At 40.0% G+C, this 20746-nt stretch overlaps 1 protein-coding gene across 1 annotated transcript in view; it reads left to right on the top strand.

The window, feature by feature from the left end:
* EPB41L4A (erythrocyte membrane protein band 4.1 like 4A) overlaps positions 1 to 20746 on the top strand; it is a 116317-nt gene that overhangs the window by 79255 nt on the left and 16316 nt on the right. Inside the window, exons 11-16 of the mRNA XM_082301023.1 lie at positions 333 to 410; positions 1660 to 1772; positions 7937 to 8018; positions 12272 to 12355; positions 14585 to 14698; positions 17081 to 17128. Coding sequence (XP_082157149.1) covers positions 333 to 410; positions 1660 to 1772; positions 7937 to 8018; positions 12272 to 12355; positions 14585 to 14698; positions 17081 to 17128 — 519 coding nt within the window. The remainder of the gene's footprint in view (positions 1 to 332; positions 411 to 1659; positions 1773 to 7936; positions 8019 to 12271; positions 12356 to 14584; positions 14699 to 17080; positions 17129 to 20746) is intronic.

The raw sequence follows: 20746 nt of genomic DNA, 5'->3' as shown, positions 1-20746 counted from the left end.
GAGTGACTTGAGAATCCCTCCTGCAGTCTCACTGCTGTGGCTTGGTGGGTTTGCCTTCTCCCAAAATTAAGTGAAAGGCTGCTGGTGCCAGCAGTTTACAGTTGACTCTGAGTTAGAGAGGTGTGTAGTCAAAGTAGGAGGGGACAAACAGGTGACTTTGGGACACTTTCAACCCCATAAGAGTCTGTCCAGAGGTAGGGATGAAGAGGAATGAGCAGAAAAAAAAAATCCTTTTCTGAGCCCCCATTTGCATTCTTTTTTCTTGACTTGGGAAGGGGACTATCATTCAGACATCTATGCTACTTTGTTGTTTTATTTTTCAAACTGCACAGGGTGCCAGAGAATGAATCAAACTCTCTGTCAAGAAAAGTCAGCAAGTTTGGATCCATAGGTTATAAACATCGGTACAGGTGAATTTTTTTTTTATTGTTCTAACTTCATTTAATTCCTTCTTCATTCCTTCTTTTTTCCTCTTTCCTTCCAATGAAAGAAAACCCCACCCAGTATAGTTCTGAAGACAAAGGCCATTTTAACAGACTCTTCTTGGGAGTCTGGCAGTTTTGGGACAAATATAAATTTTTTATCCTTCTCCAGATCACCAGAATTGGTTGAGGCCTGCTATACCCTGTAGTCAAAGTGGGACCAACTTTGGCAATTCTTTAAATCACTATCTCCTTGTAAGTCCTGAAATTATGTTCATGTCCTAAAGGGGTTTTTCTGACAACTGGGGAGTACCAAAATGAGGGTGTATCTTTTCTGACTTGAATAGGTGACAACACTGGATGAATGCTCAAGGCTCTAAGCCTTGAAAGATGCTGTAAACTTGAAATTAAGGGTGGATAAGGAGCACTGTTTCCACTGCCATGCAAGAAACAAATGGATCATAATGAGTTAGGTTGATAATCATTAGCTAGGGAGATCTTTGTTACTTTGCCTGTTTCATAATCCAGATTATTTGAGTCATCACACTTTCTAGAATGATCTGGATTCTCCATGTTGTGGATAACAGGGAAATTATTGCCCTGCCTCTGTTATGAACACTATATTCTGCTTAGTCATAGGAAGAGGAACATTAAAGTGAGAATAAAATAATTTATTTAAACTTAATAACTTACTTCAATTGTGCAGGGAAGAAAAGCCTAATGGGAATTCGGACTTTTACTCAATTTGTTGCCATCTGGGGCTGTGCTAGTGAGACTTCCTTATAACAGTTTGTTCTAGGTTGTCTTTCCACATGCCAGAGGAGTAGCCCCTGACTGACTGGAACTGAATAATATTCAATATGTGTGAACAATATTAAATAAGTTTTCCTGGGAGGAAAACTTACGGAAAAAGTTCCGGAAGAAATAATATTACTTTAGAAAGTCATATGTCAGAATAGTCTAGGTTAGAAAAGGTCATGCTATCTTAAGCTATTCCTAAGAAACCAGCATTTTGTTTCAGTGGCTTATCTCCACTTGAAAATGCCAAATATAGGAGTGGTTGGCACAATCTTTTGATGATTTTGCCAGTGACTGATTCAAAACAGAATTCAGGGTAGTGCTACTCAACAGGAGAACCAGAGGTGGGATGACAAGTTAATAGCATTTTTTTTCAGTCTAACAATCCTCTTTGATAACTTTTCAAAGTGTTTTCTCATGATTTTATTGTGTTTTGAAGTGGCAAAACATCTTTGCGAATGACCAGAGACCCTTCTGTGCAGCTTCCGCGGCCTGACCAGAGCATTGAAAGGAGTCGCAGCAAGACTTACCCCAAAAGAACACAACAGACAGGTAGGTCCTTCTGTGCTGACCTGGGGGGAGATGTCTTCTTTTCTTTGGTTCATCTTGTCATCATAAGGTGACTCAGAACTGCTGCAGTGTCCTTGAGGATCTCTCAGAATGGATTCTGTGTTTTGCCTGAGGTCAGTATTTATATCTAAGCTTTACAGGATATAAAACCTCCAGCTTTCCAGATAAAATAAAAGAGTTGCTGTTGATTAAAGAGGATAAAACCCCATGTGTGTAGGTCTAAGGTAAAGGTTGAAAGGGAAGTTTGAAAACAGGCTGTGAGAACTTGTATTTTTCTCAGGAGTTCTGTTTCTTGCAGACAAATTTTATAACCTATATGTCTTGGTTAGTATCTCATTGTTTGGGCTATTTGACCCAAGGTGTCACTTATGCACATCCTCTTCCCATTTCAAGGGCAGTATCCCTTTATTTTGATATTAAGTGGAACAGAAGTTAGTGCCATGCAGTTTTAACGTGCTTCAGATATGTGAGCTGGAAATCTATTCTGCATGCAGAAGCTGTTGTGGCAAGCTGGAAGTTTTTACAGGTGTTAGAGGGAGTAGGATTAAGCATGGATAACAGAAGTCATGGCCTGAATAGTAGTAGATGCTTCCCGAAATTTGGTAATAGAGATGGCAAGCTCCAGGTCCGTGTATGATTACGTGGGTATTGCTTAGCTTCATCTGTGACAGAAGGCACACACAGCTCAGTCAAACTTGCATGTGGAGTTAAGTGTGTGTGTGTGTGTTTGCTATTTGTCTGGGCTTTAAAATGTAAACAATATTTCTCTTTTATCATGGTTTAATATGCCACTATAAAATTTGAGAACCTATTTTTAAAAATAGAGTAGATATCTTCCTCTGGAAACCTCCAGTGTTTATCCTGAATGCTGTATTTTGTCTCTTGACTCGGAAACAAAGCTGGTGTGCTCTGCCTTTTAGCTGCGGTGGCTCTTGGAATGTAAGATGATTAAAAGCATGGCCTTGGAAAATAGAGGCAGTTTACAAAATTTTTAAAAATTTATTTTATTTTATTTTATTTAGTGTAAAAAGATAAGAATTACTTTGCTTTCTTATTCTGATATATTTCACTATGTCTGCAGTTTTAAGTGGTGTCTGGGAGGACAAGAAGCTGTTCACCCTTGAACCTAATGATTTAAACTTTTTGTTCAGCCGGGCTGTCCTGTTCTTAGGGCAGTAGTTCAAGCCAAACAGCGTTTCCTGCCTCATTAGTCCCTGGTTCTGTTTGTGGAAATCTGTGTGGCTATTTGTCAGCTAAAACTTAGCTCTTAGTTGAAAATAATGTTTGCCTTAGTCCAGGCAGTGAAAGTCAGTGTGTGTTGCTGCAAGGCTGTGCATGTGTTGTGTTTGCTCATTTTGATTTCAGTCTCTTTGGCTGGAAGTGTGAGGAAAAACTGAAACCTTCCTGTATCCTCTCCTGCTGATGTAATGTGATGCAGAATTCTCTGGGCAAAATATGTTTGCTATTTTGGTGGCTTTAAACACTTTGTCTCACTTTAAAATAAAATGGCTGCTTTTTCACCATTTTACTTATGTGTAGTTGTGTGATTGCTATCATCTGTTTTCTTTTTTAATTCAACTTAATTGATTACCCATGTGTTCCAAGTGTGCAGTCATATTCCACTGGGGCAAATGTATTAACTCAGATGATAGTAATGTTAAATGAATTTGTTTCATTTCCCGCTCAAAATATGGGCTAAGGGAAGAGAGTTATGTCTTTCAAATGCCATCTTTCCCTATGAATAAGCATATTTTCTCCTCTTTTTTTTTCCTTTTATTTTTTCTTTGGCCATTCACAGTGATAAACTTTGAGTATTCTTTCTCCATTTAAACAGGCTTTCAGAAGCTGAATGAGGACTAATGCTGCTTCTCCTCCCTGTCTCAGACAACATGTGATATAGTCTATTGCATAAAATAAATCTACCTCTTTTCAGCTAAAATTGTTCTTAGATATAACAAAGTGCATTTCACACAAAAATCAAGACTATTTGGCATATTTTAAGCATCATTTGCTTCGATGTATTATGTAGATTTTATTTTGTAGAATATTTTTGTCTTGGAAATTAACCTGATAGACTAATACGTTTTATGAGTTATGTAAAAGTTTCCCTGACTAAAATGTTTGAGAAAATCAAATGACATTTCTTCTTAAAATAAATGTTCCTTTTGCATGACATTATGCAGATGGTCATCATTGATATCTAGTCCTTTGTTCTTCATTTTCTGTTTGTAGTATGATGTAATAAGGTTAAATATGACTTGTCCAACATTTTAAACAGGGTGATTTTAGTTTGCATGTATTATATCTTAAGGTATTTTCTGTCAAATACACTTTAGTTAGGATTCAGCTGAACAGAGTCTTATAATTTAATTTTTTTTTGAATGAAAGTCAGGTTTCCATTTACTTTCCCCAAATCCAACAACAGCTCATGAATACCTCATATGAAATAACTTCCTTCCACCTTCTCTGAGTTCAGCATCTTTCCTCACCTGCTTCTTTCCCTTTCTATCTTTTCTTAAGACTGAGAAGTGAAATGTATTCAAGGCTTCATTTTTGCAGCCACTGCAGTTAGCCATTCTGATTTGTTTTATCTTTTTTTATTTTTTTAATCTATTGGTACCAGTGATGGTACCAGCCACAGCAGTGGTTTTGGGGGCAGTTAGAACAAGTGCATGACCGCAGCATATAAAATTGGCATTGCCTCCATCAGATAAGTGTGTGTGAAGTGCTAAAACCTCTAACCTCTGACATCTAATTAAAATCCTTTCCCTTGTTTCTTCTTTTTGTATTTGTGTTCTGGTGTTATAAACATAGTATATGCTTTTTATATTCTTTTTCTGGCACCTGAAGGCAGAGGTTAGTTATCTCTAGCAGAGCTGAGCAATAATGTTTCTTTGTCTTATTGGTCCATTAAAGTATGCTAAAGTCCTTAGGACTGCAGACACTTGGTGATCTCTGGGTTAAGAGTTGGAGCAGGTGCCCGGACAATCTGTTTTCAGTAAAAATATTTGTGGTTTAACAGAGAGATTGAAGGAGATGATACTGCGAACAGAGAGAAACTGTTTTTCATGTATAAAAGCCACTGCCATTGATTGCTTCCCCTGATAGGATGCACAGCGCAGACCTTTTGGCTTTAACATGGCAGATTATTTTCCTAGAATACAGATAGCAGTGGTTTAAAATGCAGTAACCTGCATTTTGTCACTTGTTTGATACATTTAATATCTTGTTTGTTCTAGGGCTAGTGGAAAAATCCTATCAGGAAACTTTAATGGCTATGATTTGATATTAGATTTAGGCTGTGTTTTTATATTGGTGCATGGGAGTTTTTTTTGCTGTGTGTTTAGGCTGGTATTCAGGTTGGGGCTCATTTAGAGAAAGGGGTTTTTTTGTTTTGTTCTGTCAAACCTTGTGAGTGAGATAAGTGTTATGTGTTTCATTTGCTTATTCCTCCTGTTTCAGCTGATAGAGAATTACAGTTGCATTTTGCTCTGGATTCAAATAATAAACTCAAACATAGAACAGGATCTCTTACTATTCTGTCTTACTCTCTTAGGGCCAGACCGATAATGTTCAGCTTTTGCTACATAGGGTGAAAGTATTCATTATTCTTTTGGCTGAATGCTGGATGTGAAAAGCTCCTTGAGAACATCCTTTCAGGACAAACATTGATGTGACCAGACCTGTTGCTGTGGGTCTGAGTTTGTTCAGCGGTGGAAAACACATTGCTTAGGGTTTGTTGTTGTTTGGTAGCTGAGGACTTGGTTTGTCCCTGCCTTGCACACTGGGTAGTTGAATAAACCAGTGCAAAATAAGTGCTGCCATTCTGATTTAGAAGCCAGGTGGAGAACTGGGTGTGGGTATTACAACTACAGTACTGTCTGTGTTGTGGTAATTCCTAAGCAATCACATTTTGCCACTGGTGCCAGTCACTATCCTGCTTCGCCAGCCTCAGCCATGGTTGAACTCTTGGTCTGGCCCAGTCAAAGTCTTCTCCCAGAAAATTGTGAGATTGGGTTTGAAAGTTAGAATTTTGAGAAAATTTATCTTGAGGTGATTTTAGCTATTTCCAAACTCATTTACTTTGAGCTTTATACTTTAAAGTTTACTTAAAATCCAGTGTTTTGTAAAAGGATGGGTGTGACTGCTTCCGCATTTCAGTCATGGGGTGTGAGATGAACAAACTCTTGAGGCTACAGACTTAGAAACCAGTAAGAAAAACAACCATTATCACAGAGTAGGCTGTGCTGGTGTAGACATATGGAAGTCCATTCATTTCTGTAGGCTCTTAGTAGCCCAGGATGCAAAGCATGAGCTCTTACTGTATGTTTTCCATTTGATCACGCTATCTGCTACTCTCATGACTTGGTTTAAATACAAACACTACTTCCAGATAACGTCAGTTAAGTGGCTTTACCTGATAACAAACAGGCACGACAAGCTAACTACCTTCCCAGGCTGATATGGTTTTGGGCACTTGAGTTTTTAAAAATGTAATAGTTGGCTTGAATTGAATGCACAGATCAGCATCAGGATGGCTGTAAAAGGGAATTAAGTGCATGCATTCACCTCATTGGAAAAGTTCAGTGCAGTGCAGTGAATGCTGAGAGTAACTTATCCAGCCAAATGTAAACAACCAGGGAAGCCTTCCATGAATGAGATGTTCAAGATTTCTGGCTGTCTAAGGTACTTTTGAGAAGCCTATTGCCTCGGCATGCAAGAAACAGTGATACAGCTGAGTTTTTGCAATGGGGTTAGTGTTTGGACAGTTTTTTTGGAGTCCACTCTTTTATATCAGTTAATTATATCATACAGAGGTATAAGTTGGTAGAACAGTACTGTAGTCAGTAAAAGCAACACCAGGTGGAACATAGTAGGAGACAATAATTACAGTTTATGTAAGTGTGGACAGAAAGCTCCTGATTGACCCACCATGGCCTGACACCCAGAGGTGACTGGGTGCCTGCAGAATGGTAAGGACATTACCAAACACAGCAAAGGATCAGTTCTGGAGGTATCTGTTTCTTTTATCTCATTTGTCCCTTGGTTGTTTTTCTGGCAGTTGTTTCACTTCTATGATATGTTTTGGAGCACAAGTTTTTATTGCTCCATTAAGTTACAAGCACTTTATGTGGCTTAATCAAAAGCTGCCTCACAGAGGAATATGTTAAATACTGAGATTAATTCCTTTGTTTGAAAATGTGATATATTTGCTGATTTCTGCAGAAGACTAGCAGACCTAACCTGTAAGAGAACCAGTTGATGAGCAGACAAAATGCCTTTGAAAAATATCTCAAATGTTTGTGATGAGGTAGGGTCCAGAGACTTTGTATGCCAAAGGGGTGGTATGGGAAGTTGAGGGAGATTGTGAAGAAATCCTTTCTCTGAGGCTAGGGAGAAAACTTATCATGTAAAATCTTTTCACAGCTTAAATTAAGACATCCCATTTTTGTTTTGGCCAGTGAAAATGTCTTGGGGTTTGTACCACTACATTAAACAACACTGTGATGCTGTTGCTTGTGTCCAGAGGACATAGTATTGTAATCTTCAATCTATTTCATTATCTTCAATGAACATGCTCAGAATCCTGTCCAGAGGAGGTCTGCATCAATAATGATATTGTTTTGTTTTTCTACTTGACATCTGTTTCTGTAGATGGTAAGAAAGTTTTGTAAGAAATGTCTGAAACTGCCAATTAGGTGGAAAGACAATGTGTGAACTGAAGGAGGATTACAGATTAATATTAACAGCATAGCATGGGAACTAAAATCATAGCACCAGCAGGAACCAAACTGTATTCTCCCCACACCTTTATTCTGATTCTTGAATGAGCAGGGAATTTCCTTCTGTTGACAGTGGCAGAGTATTCCTTTGAGAACAACAGCTTCAGACTTTTCTGTCTTATGTGGAAGAGTAATGAATGTGCTTCATATTAAACAACTTTATTGTGTCCTGGTACAACTAGAAATAAGGATAAAGCACAAAAGTGTGGTCCTCACACACCCTTAACAAGAAGAGCATGCGCCAGATATCTCGTGTGTCATTTTATCTCTCATGCTCCCCTGTGTTCAGGAGGTGATTATGCTGAATAGGTGCAAACATTTGTGCTACAGGACTCATCTGTTTCGGGCTTTTTTTTCCTTCAGGTTCAAAGAACATAAGCCAGATTACAACAAATGGGGAAAATGAAGGAACTACCAAAATTATTGCACCTTCTCCAGTGAAAAGGTATGTGGACCCACAGTTTCCTTACAGCTTTTAAGAGGTTGTACAATGCATTGGATAGAGGAACACGTTTAATAATCATTAGTACCAGTTTATCCTGCCCTTGAGTTCAGGACCATCTGATCTTCTGCTGACAAAGGTCAGAGAGTGTTTCCAAGTAATTTGTTTTATAAAACCCTGCTCTTCCAATCAATGCGGAACAGGGATTTCAGGTGACACATGGTTTGAAAACCCGTAAATCAGCAAAAGTTAATGGGAAGGCAGACAGTCTCAGGTTTAAATAGGAAAAAAAACAGGTAATGACCCAAAGGGCACTGGGCAGGATAGTCCTGTGAAGTCCTGTTAGTCTCTCCCCTGGGAGCTGTGGGCTGGCTGTCAGAGCCCTCAGGGCATGGGCCTTCTGTCTCTAAACAGGGCAAGCTTGAGGTGTGTGGGCCGAGAGAAGCTGGGCATGGGCTCTCTCCCAGCAGGTTTGTTAATCTTGCAGTGATTTCCCATTATACTGTTCAATTTGTAATAAAAATCAGGAGTTTTTGTTCCTGATCTGTAGGAGTAGTGAATTGCCAGGGCTCTTCTGGACTTGTGTGGTCTGCTGTGTCTAATTTATCAGTGCTGAAGTGCGCATCTCTGGTTATTAAGTATATCTGAAAGGAAGAGGTAAGGCTCATATTCAGAAAGCGATTTATATCTCCACCCCTAATTTTCGGTGGAATTTTTGTGCCTGAATCAGAAAAAGAGTGATCTGACAAAAGAATGAATCAAAAATGCAGCACTTAACTTTCATTTAGTTGTCTGGATATCTGTCTCTGCATGCTTGGCAATCCTGACAGCTGGGGTTTTTTTTCTTAACTGAGTAACTCTTAACTGGACTTATGTATGCATTTTGGAGCTGTGGTCTTCACCTACTAGGCATCTGGACTGAGGTCTGAAAAAGGATCTAAAAGATTTACTGCAAATGCTTGGTGGATAGTGTTCTCTATTGCCTAATATTTGGAGCAGTTGACCTCCAAAAGAAAAGCTGAGTTAAATTGCTTTCTCATTTTGAGGGAAATTGAATGCACTATTCTAGTCCTTAGAAAATAATGCTAATCACGTGTTAAAAGAAAGTTTATGATTTTGCCACTTGGTCATGCTGAAGCTAAACCTTTAAGTAGAAAACAATACATGAAGGGAGGACACAAAGAGGATGGATTCAGGCTCTTTCCAGTGGTTCCCAGTGGCAGCACCTGGTGGGCACACACTAAAACACAGCAGGTTCCCTCTGAATGTCAGGAAACAATTTTTCCCTGTGCAGATGACTGAGCACCGGCACAGTCAGGTTGTGCGGAAATGTGGTGGAGTCTCCATCCTTAGAGATAATTCCACAGCTGTCTGGGAATAGTCCTGGGTAGCTGAATCTGGGTCACCCTGCTGAAACAGGCAGCTGGACCAGATGACATCCAGAGGACACTGACAACCCCACCATTGTGTTGTTCTGTGATTTGTTAGGAGAGAGAAAGATACAAAGCAAAAGGTACCATTATTCCATAGTTCAGAGGTCATAATTTTGGGGGGGCAGACAGAATTTGTGACAGAATTTTTAGCAATGAGCTGTTAAAAAGAAATGGATAGGCAGGTTTAAGAGGAAGAACCAAAATAAGTGGATCTCAGTATGACAGCTTCAAGGTTTCTGAGTTTAGTTTCTTACCCTGACAGTTTAAAAGCAGTTCACAGGCAGGTTCTTACTAAGTCATGTTTTAGACAGTCTTAGTCATTTCCAGGAAAAAAAAAAAAGGTGTTGGAAGTTGTTTTTCTATTTAGGATTTGATTTGGTTTTCTCTGTGTCTCTGTCTGCATATGTAAAACACCTTTTGGGTCTGCCAGGCTTTGTGTATGTGAGAGGCAGCACACAAAATTTATGCAGCATTTACAGTTCAGAAGTTTGCTCCATCCTGTGTAATTCTTGCATTAGTTGTCAGTGATGCTGGCAGATCATCTTTCAGTAGTGTTCACAAGCTGAGTTTTCATATTTAACATCTCATCCACAGTTGAGATCTATAGTTAATTACTTATGCATAAGTGGTATAAATTCAAATCATAACACCCCCCCCCCCCCCCCAATGACAGTAATCTCACATGAAATTCAGATCCTAACCCTTTCAGATACTTAAAATGAACTCGGTACCTTTTGCAACTGCATTCCTGGAGATGCTGCTGGTATTTGAAGAGCTGCCACACTCTAGCTTTCTGTCTGTAAAGTGTGTGTCTGCTCCAAATGAATAATCACTTGGGAATTTAATGCAGTAAATTCACCTCCCAGGTACTTTATCTTTTTAAGATTTGAAAACAGTATTCACATTTCTCTAAGTTCAACCAAGATATTGTTCAGTAGTTCATGCTGTGCAAATCAATTCCTTTGTGCAATATGGGACAGATATATATTTATCTGAGTTACTTGCTCAGTCTGTAGTAAGCACATATTTTTAAGCCTGGGAATAGATTGCATGCACCTATGAGTCAATAATTAATGGGTGCAGTATTAAGAAAATGATTTACCTGATAAGGTGTAATTTAATTTCTTTTCTTGCTGACTTGCTGTAGCTTTGCATTTTGTTCACTCTGTGAGAATTAAATGATTAACTCAGTGACCTGTAATATCCAAAGGCTGAGGTTAAAAGTGGATTAGTGAGTTAAGTAGCCACGATTCCTTCATAAAGCTGGGTCTGTCACCTCCTGCTCTGGGAAAAGAACTCCCAGCTTATATCCCCCTCTCTGTAAGCAACTGTAAAGCTTTTATTTTTTCTTCCCGAGTAGCACTTTATAACTATATGATGTATTAATGATTGTACGGGGTTGCTGTCAGTAATACTTCTTGACAACCTGAGTGGAAATCAGTGTGGCTGCCTCATTCTATCTCAGGTGAACTGCTTGTCCGTGGAGGAAGAGAGCTCTAGGGATGGTGCTGCAGGAAAAGCTCTGCTGAGCAACTGACAAGGACAGGAGTGTGCTTCAGCTAAAAGCCACTTTCCAGCATTTGAAGTGGCAATTATCTGGGAGCTTTAATGGGTCAGAAGCTGTAAAACCTGACACTGTGGGAATGATAGGAATAAAGGAAGAATTGGAGCATCCTGTTTTTTTCCCCCCATCCCCGTACGTATGGTGAGAGACTGGTTACAAACACTGATATAGCTCTCAAGCCAGGTGACTCTCCTGGTACTTTGCCTTGCAGCAGTCAGTGAAGTCAGCTCTTTCACAAAAACATCTTCCTGGCAAAAATAAAACCCAAGGCTCTACTGGGGATGGTATGAGAAGGATATGCTGCCCTGTGAACCTATGAACCTGTGATCTGTCATACTTTGAATAGTTTTCATCACCCCTGCCTTTGTTGCTCCCATTTTAAAGTAGGTACTGTACACCTGGAAAAATGGTAGGGAAATATGATAAGGATAATCTGAGGTATGTGGTGACTCCCATACTGGGAGAGATTAAGCAGTCTGTGGTTCTTTCCCTTGGGAAAGAGATTAGACAGTTATAAATGTGTAAAAAAATATTAAGGGGTGGAGTTTTTTCTTAGGGAGCCATTGTTCATAGGTGTTTGTTTTTCTTTATTTCTTTCTATAATCACAGAAACAGTCAGGAACAAGGGATGGAAGTTTTGAACCAGGTGGAAGTCTTAAAATAAAATTAAGTAATTGTTTATGTCATAGCCAGATACTGAAACATACTCCTACCAGGTACTATTTATGACAAAAATTTTAAAATATTCAAGAAGTATTTAAGTAAATCAATGGAAGAAAGTTTCATTAAGAGCTATGTAAAATAAAAAGGAGGTAAAGCCTCTGGTTCAATAATCTGTTAACTGCATATTATGGAAGATTATGAGATCATATTGTATGTTTGCCCTATTGTTAGACTTCTTGTTTATTTGGAGACAGGATTGACTGTTTTTCTGACTCAGTGCTGCCACAATTATGAGCTTGCAGAGATGATTCTTTTTTCATTTTTTCTTTTTTTTTTTCCTCTTTTTTTTTCCTTCTTTCCCCCTCCCCTTATGATTGCTCTTTCTAGGAGAAATTTTTCAACATAGCAGGTCTTCACCCTCTTTATATAACAAATAAATAACTATATGCCAGGGTGGGTCTCTGTAATGTGTGTATGCCTTTAAAATTAAATTTTTAGTGTTCAGGATAAAAGAAAATGTGATCTGTGTACAATGGGTTTTTAAGAATAAACAAATAAATAAATGTATGTATGTATATATCTGTACTCTTATTTAGCTTTAAAAACATGAAAAATGAAAACAGTCCAGAAACACAAAGAAGTAAAACAAGTGCTCCATGGGAGGAAAATGGCCCCCAGAGGTAAGGCAAGACTTGATGTCTCAGGTATTGTGGAATGGTAAATACCATGCCACAGCAGTAGGTTGAAGGATATTCATATAATATATTATTGTGTTATTTGATTCATAATATAGGTGTATTGCATGTGTGCAGATAGGTTCTTTCATGGATAAATAAACAGTTAAAAGTTAGGAAAGTATGTGTAGGAGGAGGTAGCCAGTGAATGAATGTCAGCAGTGGCTTTCTACAGAGATCTGCTCATAGACCTCTGATATTTAGTATATTTGTCAAAGAACTTGAAAAGGGGTAATAAAGTTTGGTGATGATACAAAATTGTTTAGGATAGTGAGAAATTTGTCTGTGAAGGGTGGCAGAAAGACCCCTAAAGTGTGACTGACGGGTAGATCCTATTGAGTCAAAAAATGTGAAGCAAGGTACATGAGGACAAAAAAAATAACCCTAAATTTCTGGTTAATATGTAGTGCTGTGGAATTCTGATGGATAACAAAGAAAAACATCAGCTGTGTAGCAGTCAGAAAAACAATTAGCAATTATTAGTAATAATAATTAGTAATAATTATAAGAGAACAGCATTATGTCATTATGTAACTTGGTGGATCACATATGTGCTCCATGAATTTTGGGAGCAGTTCTGATGTCCTTATCTCAGGAAAAGGAATAGGCTTTGAGAGGGGCAGTAAAAGTAATTAAAGATGTGAAAGGCTCTGCAGTAAATCTGACAGGGAACAAGGGCATAGGCCAGACAGGATCCTCCCTTCAGTCAGTAAAAGAGGCAATTTCAGGGGTTAACATCTAGAAAACACAAGTTGTACTGAGAAAAGAGAAAGTGATCAGGACTGTATTATTCCAGCAAAAGAGCTGAGGATCTCCAGGTGAAGCTATTGAAGGTGGTTTAAAAATGTTGAGAAAGTCAGTGAGTAGTGACTCACCATGAGTGGGAGACTTGTGGTCCTCCTTTGCAAGGGGTGCTGCAAGCTGGGGGAAGCTGGGTGAGTCATGAAACAAAAATTCTGAAGGGCTTCTGAAGGCAGAGGTGCAGCAGCAGGCTCAGCAAGCCCCCTGGACTGGGGATGGTATGGGACTCAGGGAGCACTGGGAAGCTGTCTTCAGGGTTTTGCTTCCTGTAGGTAGTTGTTTACAGCTGACGTTGGAAATGGGCTACTGAACCAGACAGCATGTAAAGTGTAATCCAGAATGGTCCTGCTTTTCTGTGACAATTCAGATCTATACATGATGTGTCGTTTGGGGCACCCTGATGATTTACCCCTTGTGCTCCTCCTCTAAACAGAGTAGTTTTCAGAGTAGAGACAGAACAGTGAGCAAATATTCTCTTTCTAGGACAGACGTTTCTTTGGTTATTTTTAGAGAAGTAGTGTCATCTTGTCACTTTATGGCTCCAGTGTTTAAATTGCTCTCAGGACAGCAGAAAGTTTAACCTTTCAGGAGCTAAAGAACACTAGGATTGAGTTTTTGCAAATCTATTCATTCTAAAGCACTCTGCAGTTTTAGACACATAAGCGGGCTGGATGTTGCAGAGAGGTTTTCACAGCTCTTAATAATAATTCTCATTGCGATGAGCTGTGGGAACTTTTCACCTGTGCAGAGCAGTGCTGTAATCAGCTGTCTGCAGAAGTAGATGAAGAATGGATTCAATTTGAAGGCCAGAGGCTTTTACGAAAGCAGAAGGAAAGCTGAAACTTGGAACACCTCCACACCATTGGCAGAGGTCTGCATGGATGAACAGAAGAGAAATGGAGGTAGAATTGCTCCATGTTCCCAAGCATCAGCTCTGTGATGAAGACATATGTCATGACATGACAAGGAACATGGCAAGTTTTCAACACTTACATCCATGGAAAACATGAAGAATGCCTAGCTCTGGGTTGGATACGCCATACTAAAGCACAGAAATTTTATTACGGTAAAAGAATATGAATAAACGAAAATCTCTATTTTGTAAGCTTAGAGTTGTTGGCTTAAAAATGCTGAGGCCTCTCTCCTACATTTTTAAGGTTTAGTGTGAAAAATGTATTGCTAAAAAGCAGTACCATCTGCATTTACATAACACACACATTAACACCCACAAAAGGATGTATAGCCAAATACTCACCTCTCTGTGTGTTTGGGCATGCATGAATATTTTCATTTTTGTATGCGAATCTCAGTTAGCTGGCCTAACTGTCGTGGAAATTTTAAAGCTGACTCTTTGCTCTTCCTTTTTAACCTTAGTGGACTGTATAATTCTGCCAGTGACCGCAATAAATCACCAAAGTTTCCTTACTCTCGCCGAAGGAACCCATCTGGTGGCAGTGAGAATGAGTCTGGGCAGCCAGTTCGGAGGAGGTAAGAGCCTCAGGGTTAATTACTTTCAGCTTCTCAGTGTAGAAACTTGGGCTCCTTCATGCTCAGTGTCCAGCTTGTGCAGGCACAGCTGGGTCCTGGGAAAGGGGGTATTCCAGCGGCCAGTTGTTAGTATAAAAATACACCTGAGCAAGAATACCACAGCTGTTTTTGGAAAGGAAGCTTTGATCAGGTTGTTTGCTTATGTGCTGTTGTGGGAAAATGATGTTAAAAATGTGAGAAGTTGCATTATTGGCACGTGCAAGATTCCTTTGCTTACTGGAGCTCTTTTTGCCTGGTGAATGAAAGCATTGATGGATTTGTTTGCTTGACAATGAGCTTCCAATGCAGTGTTACAAGTACATTTCTTTGCTTTAACTGCCCCAAGGATTAAACAAATGAGCCATGTAGCTGTCTTCGACAGTCCTGTATGTGAGCCATTTTGCATTAGAGAGGACACCAGCAAAAATACAACTATGTGACACATTCAGTTGGTACAAGCTGAATTGAGTGACTTAGAGAAGTAAAATAGAATGGATGGAGGTTCTGTGCTGCGTGTCCTTGAGTGTGTCCAAAAAGAAGATTACAGGGGCAGCTCTGATGTGATGGAGTATTGAGAGATTGTGTGTTACCTGGGACGATTTGTCCTGCTGAGAAACTGCTTTCATCGCTGGAGCACCCTGCCTGGTGCTGTGATTTGTTATGAAGTATAAACAGACACAGATACCGTGCCATATTCATTGCAGTCTTCTAAAACTGCCTTAGGAGCCACCACATGAGAGTTACATCTCTTTCTGACAGCTCTGGAATAATTACCTGTTTGGCCTTCAAAGCCAGAGGTTGCAAAGGGGTCTCTGACAATGCAGCTATATTGATGAGGAAATCTAGTTTGATGTGGAGCTTTTATCCTTCTCAGGTTTCTGAACTGTTTCAGACCTTTTATCTGCCATTAGCTGTCTGGGACAGGAGAGAAGAAACTAAGAAACTCACCCATGGTGCCTGCTTAGTGACCTCAAATAAACGAGTGTAACGCTCGGGCAATGGAGTTGTGTTTATTTGCTCTGTTGGATAGAGCCCTCATAGATGTTAACAGCAATGTGTTTCCTGAATGGGTTTTGTCATATTTTAACCTCAGCCCAGCCCCAGGCAGCCCCTCACTCACTCCCCCACCAGCAGGATCTGGGGGATAATCAGAAGGGTAAGAGGTAAAAAACTCACGGGTTGAGATGCAGACAGTTCAATAGGGAAAGCCAAAGCCGTGCACACAAGCAAAGCAACACAAGGAATGAATTCACTGCTTCCCATGGCTGGGCAGGTGTTCAGCCATCCCCAGCAGGGCAGGGCCCCATCACACTAATGGTGACTTGGGAGGTCAAACCCCATCAGTCCAACATCCCCTCCTCCCTCCTTCTTCCCCCCACTTTATACACTGAGCCTGATGTCACAAGGTCTGGAATAGCCCTTCGGTCAGCTGGAGTCACCTGTCCTGCCTGTGTCCCCTCCCAGCCTCCCATGTACCCCTGGTCTCCTCCCCAGCGTGGCCTTGGCTCAATGCAATCCCCGCTCAGCAGTAACAAAAGCATGTCTATATCATCAACCCTGTGTTCAGCACAACACCAAAACACAGCCCCAAACCTGCCACTGGGAAGAAAACTAACTCTACTGCAGACAAACCCAGCACAGGTTTTTTGATGCATTGCTAGCTTAGTTGTCAGAAGGACTTGTTTGGCTTTGTAAAAACAAAAACTAGAGATGTGCAATGCAAAGCTCTCTCTCATATCAAGAAAAGAAAAGTGTTTGTGCACTGTGCAGCAGGAAATCTGGGATTTGCATTGGGCTGATCTAGTCAGTGGACAGACAGTCATGCCAATACCAAGTTTTCTCTTGGGCTACCACATGAACAAAATGTTTTTAGAAGTTTTATCTTGAATGTGAGGCTGTGAAGACTAACAGTAGGTAGGTTCTAACTTAATTATGACTTCCTGAGTCTTGGTTTTATTCATGCACTTTCCTTTTCCAACTGTTAATAACAATAGCTGTGTTGTTTATGCACTCTTTACTGGAGTTAAGAGGAAACCACCAGGCTCTGGTGTGTTGCAAACAGAGGAAACTCTAAAGGCCAGCATGCTATGCTTAATTTTGCAAGTCAAGGGTTTGCAATGAGAGCTTGAATGGAATCATGCCTTCACAACTTACTGTAAAGGTGTCCTGAAAGGTTTAAAACAAGCATATGCCCTATTTTCTCTACCTGAGATTATATTGAAAAAAAAAATTATCAAAAAACTAAAACATTTTGTAAAGTTTTAAGGTTTTTTTAAGGGTAGTTTTGTGTATTTGTATTAAGTGACTCAATGATATTTCATTGAAACTTCCTTAATGTCACAGGAAAAATCAAAACAGTGGTGAAGATTCAGATTTAAAGCAAAGGAGAAGGTAAATATATGATCTATAGCAGGTATGAAATGATAGTGACGATACTGGTCATATTTTGGTTCACTGCATCCCCTCCTTTCCTTCCTTCTCCCTAATTTTCTTAAATGTATGAAAGGTTTGTTATGTTATGACCATTTAATTTTTTATTTCTTATCTTTTGCTAAAATGCTCTGTGGCACAGCCTCATCACAGCACAGAGTTTGCAGCACATTGTTACTACCCCTTGTTAGAAGCAGCTTGTGAAAGTTTCCTGAGGGCTTATCTGCAACTTGAAAGTCAATTGCAGAGGTTTTAGCTTTTGGAGTCTGAATCTGCAGAATTGTTTTTAACTTCTCCAGCCTCTCTACTCACTTTTAATTAATCTGTTTTGCAAGCAAGTGTTCTATCATCTGAGATGGATTGTCCTGCAAGAGGTAAGTGCAAAGCCATCTGTAACTCCTGGTGGTCCTCTTGCTGTCTTGCACATTTTTTGTTGATTTTTTCTTAAGCTTCTTCCCCGCCCCCCCACCCCCATCTGCCATTTCACACGTGACTGGTTGTCACATTTCAAATAAAATGCAGGTGTGAATTTGGGTGTGCCCTTCAACAGCTTCAGTTTTTGACAGATTTTTGCCACCTGCCTGTCATGACTCTGTTCAGTGCTTCTCCTCGCTCCTGTGTTCCTGCTTGCACTGCTGGAATGGGACAGTGTAGTGCATTTCAATGCCAGAGGCTCCTGGAGCTTGGGAAGGAGAGGAGGCACTCCCAGGATCTGAATCACTGCTGCAGCACGGGAAAGGAGCTCTGGCAGAGATACAAACATCTCAGGGACAATCACAGGAAGCCAGAGAAAGTGCTCACATACTTTGTACTTATTATAAGATAACAGAATATTTTTTGGAAGAATGTTAGCATTACAAGTTGCCAGCGGTAGTCCTGTGATAGATGTCCAGCACATAAAACTGAGAAGATTTAGTTAGGCATCTCAGTTGGAAAGCCTCAGTGCTCAGAAGGGACCTCCTCCCAAAGGCTGTGCACAGGTTTGTTACTGTACGTTACAAAAGACCTTCTCCACTTCCTCACAATTTGGCTATTCTCCTCTCATTTTAATCAGAAAAAGACTGTGCCAGGCTGTGAGCTTTCCTCAGCTCTCCAAGCCCTCTCCTAGACAGTATTAGTTGTCTCTCTTGTAAAACTGACTATGACTTCTTTCCTGCTCCTTATGCCAGACCATATAGGTATTCTACCCGCAAAATATCAAATATATTGCATAGCAAAGAAAACAGGGGAATAAAGGACAAAAGGTACCCTAAAATTGTCAGAGATCAGGATGATCTCATGTATTCTTGCACCTGATTTAGGAAACTATCTTTTTTCCGCACCATTTTTGGTATTTTATTCAGTTCAGTAAAAGCTGATATTTAATATTCAGTGAAAGATAATATTCTGACAAAAAGCATGAGCTGCTGCCACTCAGCTGACAGCTCAGGAGCCCTTCTGTGTCCCCACAAGTGCTTTCCTGACAGGGAACACAAGGTAATTTGATGTGCAGTATCCAAAAGGTGGATCAGATTTCCATTCCTGAAAAGTTAGAGAAAGGCTTGTCTTGAGTTTGATCACATTGGATGTTTTATCTTGTACTTTGCCTGCCACTCTGTGATTTTTGGCTGTTTTGGTACCTTATGAGATAAATTACTTAAATCACAGTAAGAAAATTCTTGTCATAGTGAAAAATGTAGAAGAAAAGTGTCATGCTAATGGCCTGGAACTGTGAAAGAACAGTGTTGCTCAAATGACTTACTAATGTTGATGTTAGTGGAATATTTATTAAACATCTGATAAGACTGGGGTGGGGAAAGGTATACTTTTGGCTATGTAAGGTCTGCTGCAGTTCTAGAGCATTTATTGCTCTTAACTCTTCCATTGTGCTCTAGTGAATTTTTTTGACACCATCTTTTAATCTTCCTTCTTCCTTTGGGGTTACAGTTTTTGATAGTAACACACATATTTTTATCCTCACTTTGAGCTTCACCCAGAAAGGTGTATTTTTAGCTGGCAATCCGGCTTTAAATTATGAACATGAAGTTTGCGGATGGGGAGAGGTTTCTTCTCTGGGGGAAATTTCACTTTGCCAAATTTATTCCCTTCAGGCAAGCTGGGTTGAATTGATTTTCTTAAACTTTATGGGTAATGATTTCCTAATTTAGGAGGGGAGAACGGATTCCATAGACTGAAGCATTTAAAAGCTCAGGAATTTGATGAAGGCAACCATAATTCACTGGTATTATGGAGAATTTAATGAGGCTCTGAGGTGTGTCAGAGTGGTATCTGTAACAGTGTCCTGGTTATGCAGTCGTAATCCTGTAGAAAGCAGAGCGATGTGTCCCTCACCAGACAGCGCAGTTCCATGCTGCATCTGTTCTGTTCCTTAGGAACAATCTTCTCTTATCCTGTTTGGGCTCTTCCTCCTAAGCCATTAGAACATGCAGTGAGTAGGTGCTGGTCAGCAACTTCCTGCCTTGTCGTGAAATGCTTCTCCTTACACCTAAGGAACTGCTTTCTCTCCTTGGCTTGTTTGAGGTGTAGTTTAACACATCTGTCCTCTTACAAATGTCAGCTATCAAAAAGAGCAAAAGAAAAGCTGGGAGGCATACAAAAATATGTATCTCTACCAGCATCGTCAGGAGTTATCCTCTTTAGCTCTTATGTCATGGCCAGAGACCTCAGAAAAAAAAGTTCTGTTCTCCATTGCAGCAAAACTGTCACTGATTCTGACTCCAGGCAACTTAAATCCTTGTAGACCAGCTCCTGTTAATATCAGTCAGCCTTCCTCATTAATCAGCTGGGCTGTCAGTATAGCAGAGAAACACATCTGTCTTTGGGGGCATTCATGGAATCACAGAAGTGTTCAGGTTGGGAAGGACCTTTTCCAGATCATCAAATCTAACCATTCCAAGACCATCCTCACACTAAAGAATGAACGGTCCAAATCAGGTTTTGATGAGAGTGGCAGTCTTTAGGACCTAGCTGTCACCAAAACTATGGGAAAAACAAAAACCCTCTAACACTATATTTGAAGTGACAGAGAATCAGGCATTACTTTATTTCTGGCCAGGATGTGCCATGGAAAATATTCCATACACACATAAGTTTTACTAGATTTTTCCTAACACGTATACAGCCCAAACCCCATAGAAATCCATTGGTTTATTGTTCATTGGTCCCAAGTTGCGTAGTTCTTAGTATCTGGCTTCCTATGGGATCTGGATTTCTTCACCTCTGATGTTAATAAGGTCCTCACTTCTTGGTTTCCTTGTCAGTCTTTTCCGGACCAGTGTCTCCAACCATGCCAGGGGGCAATGTCTGGGGTAGATGTTCATTGATGTTTGCTGATGGTCGTTATCTTTCTGGGTGTCTTTAGGGCTACTCCCAGTCTGTTGAGACGTTAAGCTTATCTCTGTTGAGTCGTGCAAAGTCCCCCTAAAAAGCTCTTAGACTTCCCTTCCCCAAGGCAACGGTAAACCAAGCCTGACTAGAGAAATAAAATTAAAAAGTTTTAAAAGTTACATTATTTCCAGCATAGTCAGTGGTACAGTGACAGAGTCCTGGTTTCTAGGACCAAAGCCCTGATAGTTGGTC

The sequence above is a fragment of the Coloeus monedula genome (genome assembly GCF_965178545.1).
Source record: "Coloeus monedula genome assembly, chromosome: Z".
In the NCBI taxonomy this organism is placed as follows: Eukaryota; Metazoa; Chordata; class Aves; order Passeriformes; family Corvidae; genus Coloeus; species Coloeus monedula.
This window is presented reverse-complemented; position numbering and strand designations above follow the sequence as displayed.